The 6,348-nt window shown below is 41.4% G+C and overlaps 1 protein-coding gene across 1 annotated transcript in view; it reads right to left on the bottom strand.

Moving 5' to 3' along the window:
* The window catches only part of clint1a (clathrin interactor 1a), a 14,215-nt gene extending 11,482 nt beyond the window's left edge, over positions 1-2,733 (bottom strand). The window contains exon 1 of the mRNA XM_019884173.1: positions 2,557-2,733. Coding sequence (XP_019739732.1) covers positions 2,557-2,597 — 41 coding nt within the window. The 5' untranslated portion in view covers positions 2,598-2,733. The remainder of the gene's footprint in view (positions 1-2,556) is intronic.
* Between the last annotated feature and the right edge of the window lie 3,615 nt (positions 2,734-6,348).

Genomic DNA, 6,348 nt, shown 5'->3' with positions numbered 1-6,348 from the left:
TTTACATACTTGGGATACAAGTTGCCACTGATAATAGCGCAAAGTCGTACCAGCCTTGAGGTGAAGACTAACCTGCCAGGCACAGGCAGGAATCCTTCCACTGCATCGCGTCAATCATGCCATAACTGTTAATGGCAAGTGGAAAGTGTTTTTCTATACAAGAGTAACTCTCCGACTCCATTTCAGAATGACAATCAAGAACATTTCAAAGCATAATCTACAATGAACTCATTTTCAGCAAGCCTTGCTTTCCACTTCCTTTGGTTCAGTCACATGTCATAGTGCGAGTGATTTCCTTCATTTTTATTTCCCAGCAGCTCATTTATTTTTACACTTGAAAGAAAGTTAAGAACATTACTCTAAGTATTGCCTGTACAGTAAAATAAATGTTTTAAAATTGTTACTTAATCGTCATTATTTACAATAGGGAGAGAAAAATCTAAATTCGAATAATCAGAAGTCAACTGGTAAACTACCGCTGAAAAATCTGTGTTGGACTACCTACGCGTTCAGTACAGTACTCAATACTGTTCTCATGTTCATTCTTAAAGTCAGTTCAGACACATATGATTTCTGAAGACTTCAGAATCATAATCTACAGTTTGGTATCACCAAACATTTTATTACAATGAACTAATGAACTTGAAATTGAGCTTCAGCCAAAACATGGCAGAGTTAATGTTTGGTTCTAACACATGCCAACATGTTCATGTCACATCAGCAGGAGGCCTTAAAGAGCAGCATTGATTTGGTGGAAGTCAAACCGGGATCCACCCTTTTCTGTGGTTGTGGAGACATGCTGCGTCACTATGTCCAGCTGCACGGGACGGAAACACTTGGAAAACATAACATGTTTTATGGATGTGGAAAAATAAGTCCAAGGCAACAAAATATATATTTTTAACTTGTTGTTTTTCAATAATGGAAAGAAGTCCCCATTTGTCATCCGTTACCCTGATAAAACTTTATGACAATTAATCAAATTCAAGTTCTTTCTGTATGTTCTACGACCAGGATGTATCCTCAGCCTCTTTAGGACACTGCCCAACATCTTGTCTCCTCTTAAAGGAGCATTCAGAAAGGATGCGGTGATGCAATGCTTTATCTATGATATTGCAAAGATATTGGCGATAAAGTGGAAGTCACGTTACTCACAGTTCTGAGAGTGAAGCACATACACTTCCGTCGTGAGTCACAAGTTTGTAGATACTCATGAGCTACTATTCACACACCCAGCCATCTTCAACGACATGAACAAACTAAACAAACAAAAGATAACTGAAGCACACTTGTTAAACTGATTATATAACATCAATATGAATGACGCATAACACTTCATTTTGTGTGTTAATACTTAAAAATGATCAAATTATGCTTCTCAAAATGTACCCCACGCCCACCTTTTTTTTTTTTTACATACTTTCAATGTCATATTTTCTATAAGTCTTAGTCCTCAAAATCTGAAAAAAAAAGAACAGTAAGAGAATTACCCTGGCTGTGAGGTTGCTATAATAAAAGCTCCATGAAAATCTTGAAATGTAAAAAGAAAACCATTACAAGTTGCTGGTTGAGTTCAAGGCTAGTATAAATATTTACTTCTGGCTTATGCTTAACACACAACACAACTGACATTATAATGGACTGACACCTAAGAGCCACAATGTAAAGCTGAATTATTTGCAAATGCTTGTTCAATCAATTCGCTTGTTAACAGCCCGAATTTATACCTGGTTTGCTTGACCTGATGATACTGAGAACATCTTGTTAGCGCAAATTGCTTTTGTAATACGCTGTTGGACACGCCAAAAAACTTATACCAATTCACTGTACTATAACTAAAGTTATAGTACAGTGAATTGGTGTCCCTCCATCTTTTTATCATATCATCTTATTTAGTTGTCCTATTTTTATTTTCGCAAGCGTTGGGACTTGCTGATCCAACCTGGGACCTCAGGTAACGGATTTTGTACCATATTACGGGGAAATTTGTGTTGGTGTGACGCAATTCCTTGAGTCATTCAGTACAGTGGATGGTACACATGCACATACTGTACATTCATACAGAGTGGCTCAAGAGGGCAAAACTTAGCGACAAGTAGAATATCTGCCACGTCACAAGATGAATGGATGCATTTAAATAATATTATTTCAAACTAAGCGTCGAGATTGTGTCACGACAACGTTCTCACGTCATTATCCGAAGCTGTCAAACTAGCTTAGCTGGCTACCCTGGTCAGTTAGCCAACTAGCCAGTACGCTAATGAATTAGCATGTTGGCTAAGTTTGTTAGCTGCCTTGACCTGTCAGGAAGAAACGCCAACAACACACTCAAGTGCCGTGACGGTATAAGCTATCTCACATCAGCTGTCACTAAAGTGACACCTCCATATAAATTGTATATGTGGTAGTGCAGGGTGCTGTCCGCTGTTTAGGGTTAGCAGCGTTCAGGTTAGCTAACTTGTCCTAGCAATGTGACGTCAAAGTTTTTGATACGTGTCTGTTTCAAACAGGTAAACTCCGTACTCAAATAAAGCGAAAGATCTGCGAGATACTCACGCTTTGTCAACCAGCTCCCGAACCTTCCACATGTTCAGCATCTTGGCTCTGTGCAAAGAAAGCTCTCCGCCTCGCTAAAACGCTTTAGTCGAGCCCAACACCGATACCAAACCTTGAAATGGGGAAAAAGTAAAGTGTCGTTACACCTCTCGGTCAACAGACAGGAGGCGCAAACGCACCACCAGGCCGTCAAGAAAAGTTACTGCGGTAATTCGCAACTACGTGGCGTCATTTCTATTCACTCGAGCATTTCTAAATAACATTGGAGTGGAAGCTCTTTCCATTAACACAATGGTTACACTGTCACGTTTACGTGCGGTCGTAGTAGAATCGGGGGTGCAAATAGCTCGATGCATCATTGTGAAACAAATGTAGAGACCAACTGACCTAACACAGCATTGAACTTAGAATCCAAAAGGTGATCATAAACGCTACATCGTTTCATTATTGCCATACAATTACGTTTAGATGAAAAATAACCCGAGCAACAGTGAATAAACACATTTGCCCAGTTAAAATGTGCTGCTGCTTTTCATGTTTTAAATTACATTCGTTATTATTATTATTAAACTCATGATAAACCTCAAGGGAAAATTCAACTCGCAGACTTCTGTATTTTTGTGCTGTGCACCACACAGGACCACTTCACACATATGCAAGCATGCAGTGAAAGGTGTCAGTGAAAGGGGTATGCAAATGCAGGTAAAACATGCAATTTGAATTATAAAAAGGTGGAGTCGGTACCTTGCTTAAGAACACCTCAAACAGTAGTTCGGAGGGAGCCTAGCTTACTTGACCCATCCATCCATCCATTTTCTGATCTGCTTATCCTCACGAGGATCGCGGGCATGCTGGACCCTATCCCAGCTGTCTTTGGACAGTTGGCGGGGGACACCCTAAACTGGTTGCCAGCCAATGACAGGTTACTTGACCCCCGGTTCCAAAGCTCAACTCCTCAACAGATGAGTTAATTCCACCCAAAATGACTGAATACCTATGATGAAAAATAGAGCATAATGCATGGACTGTATATTGATATTGCATTGGAACTCTTTCGTGTTGTTGTTTAATTAAAACAACGTACGAGGTTCATTCAGTACATAGGGTGAATCTTTTTGGTATAAGGACTTCTAATACAGATACAAGCTCACGTTTTTTTTTCTCAATGTAATCTCCCAGCACTGTCACACACTTTTCCCATCAGTTGAACCTTCCACCTGATCAGGGTGGAGACTACCACTGGCCAGAAACATGTTTACAATTTCAATTGATTACAGCTACATTGTGTCACCACCTGTTAGATTTTAGTTACACTGTAGCCCAAAAAGTTGGGATATATTTCTTAAAGACCTAGTCTTGGTTTATTCGCCCTCCCATGCATCAGTAATTACTTTTGTCCCGTTGTAATAATTACATTTTGTGTCTCATTAGCCATTTGTTTGGTGCTCCAGTTCGAAAAGATGTTTGATTTCCACTCCATGAGCAACTGTGTATTTTATATAAAAGGGAACAGGATGTTTAAAGTGAGGCCGATTTATTAGGTTATTGGGTTGATTTGATCAAGTGTACGAATTGAGGCAGGATGTCGCTGAGGGCGGATGCCACGACTTGCAGGTTGAGTGACTGTTCTTGTTGGAGGTCTGCACTCTATTGAGTCGTTTTCAGTGTATTTTTGTAGCATCTCGACAAACTTCTCACGCTCTCCAAGTCAAACCAAAACCTTTCATTTGTGTCCAAATGTGCTCCAGCCACATGAAAGTGAGCAGGTCATCGCTGTTGCGCTCCCTCACTCTCACTCCCTCCTCATCTAGCATTCAGGCATGCAATGGCCAAGTGATGCTGTGTGACAGGCCAGCTCGAGCACTGGCTGTTTGTGTCAATCCAGATCAATCACTCCCTCTTCTGGACAGACGACGTCATCAACACACACAAAGGTCACGGGGGCGCACTAAAAGCCAGGCCTGATGTGGCGAGCAGCGAGGTCAGCGTAGCATGTGAACACTTGACTGACTTGAGTGTCAGCTTAGATATAGAAGAGGAAGTTCATGAGGAGGAAGGAGAATAAAATGACTGGCACTTGATGTTTGGTCATGTTTTTAAATACACATCCGATTCTCATGTGACTTGCGTGCTTATAGGAAAAAACAGCCAAAGCCTTTTTGTCTTATTGATTAATATAACACTGGGACAGAAGGCCAACATCCAAGAAGACGCTCTAATGATACGCGTAAATCGGCCAGTGACTTTGGAAATGGCCATGTGTGATTGTGCATGTGTGAATGTGTGTTAGAGGATGGTTAGACTACTGCCGGAGAGCGGGAGGAAACAACACAATAGCCAAAATACAAGCCTTTGGAGAGAAGAAGAACAACAAGAAACAGCACTTAACGGCCCAGAATGCACTGCACCCGTGGGAGCAACCTCAATTACCGTTACACATCTGAAGAGCAGAACTCTCGGAGAAGTGATTGCCGAGATGGAAATGGCCATGTGTGATTGTGCATGTGTGAATGTGTGTTAGAGGATGGGTAGAAAGGCACTCAGTAAAAAGATCTTTCTGGAACACTTTGCCTCTGTGACGTTGACGCGAGCTGTTGATTGACATGCACTTCTCGACACAAGCCAGAGCTATCAAGCTATCTGCCACGCATTAGGCATGGCGTGCTCCTCTGGGAGGGGCCTAAGTGGTAAATGATGTTGCTCGGGAGTCGAGACACTCTCTGTCAACAACGTGTGTGTTTTTTAGACTATGTGAATGCTGAGGAGAGCAAAGTATTCAATCAAAGATTTGATTGAGAAGCCCATGTGTCCTGAAAAATCAATAATCTGGCCACGGATGCGGGGATAGCCTCGGGGCCTGTTGAAAAGCAAGCGTACTTGTGATCATACCAAACAATATCGGGCGATTAGAGTTTCACATTCGTAAAAAGAAAAACAAAATTCTATTTTACATTCATCTCATCTCATGTGACACAGGATGTTTCAAGTGACAACCTTACTGCTTCCCCTGATAAGAAAAAGCAAACAAATGACATGTAATTAGGATACTGGCAGCTAGGGGGCACTCAGACTTCTCTGAAAGATGACTTCCCTGAGCACGATCAGCAAATCCATTCGGATTCGTTTATGTAAGCAATTTCAAGTGCAATACTGTAAATGAAATCCAATAGAAAATCCAGGCTGTGATTTTACACGTCCAAAATTTCAATTCTAAACGTGCGTATAAACATCATCTCCACTCAGAATTTTTTATGCCTATTATTTTTCTGTATTAACGTTTCATAACAGTGCTAATTGTTTTCCCCGCATTAGCTGGAGTTAAACAACTGTGGAGTGGAGTATTTCTGTGGAGTCATTCTGTGAGGCTCCACTTCCCTCCTGTCCTTGTGAGTGTTCTTTCTCCAGCGTTGTATTCCGTGCTGTTTTTGTTGGCCCCTTTGCAGCCCCAGTTAGATCTTAGGTCCTTTTCCCAAGCGATATAACCCTCACACACATCAAGCAGTATCTGACCCCTGTCTCCATGACACATGACAGGTCCACTGTCTTGTGTGTGTGTGTGTGTGTGTGTGTGTGTGTGTGTGTGTGTGTGTGTGTGTGTGTGTGTTTGTGTGTGTGTTTGGGCACGTGAGCGAGCATTATGTCAAGTTTTCCTATAACTATGCGTCACACAGATATATATACACAATTACACAGAAGATAGCTATCTCGTTATGCAAGTAGTGAGTGTACCGAAGAAATCAGCCACTTGTGACATGCTCAAAGTCCCTCTCTCTCTCTCTCTCTCTCTCTCTC

This window comes from Hippocampus comes, unplaced genomic scaffold (assembly GCF_001891065.2).
Source record: "Hippocampus comes isolate QL1 unplaced genomic scaffold, H_comes_QL1_v1.1 scaffold156, whole genome shotgun sequence".
NCBI classification, from domain to species: Eukaryota; Metazoa; Chordata; class Actinopteri; order Syngnathiformes; family Syngnathidae; genus Hippocampus; species Hippocampus comes.
The sequence above is the reverse complement of the archived record's forward strand: the minus strand, read 5'-3'. Positions and strand labels throughout refer to the sequence as shown.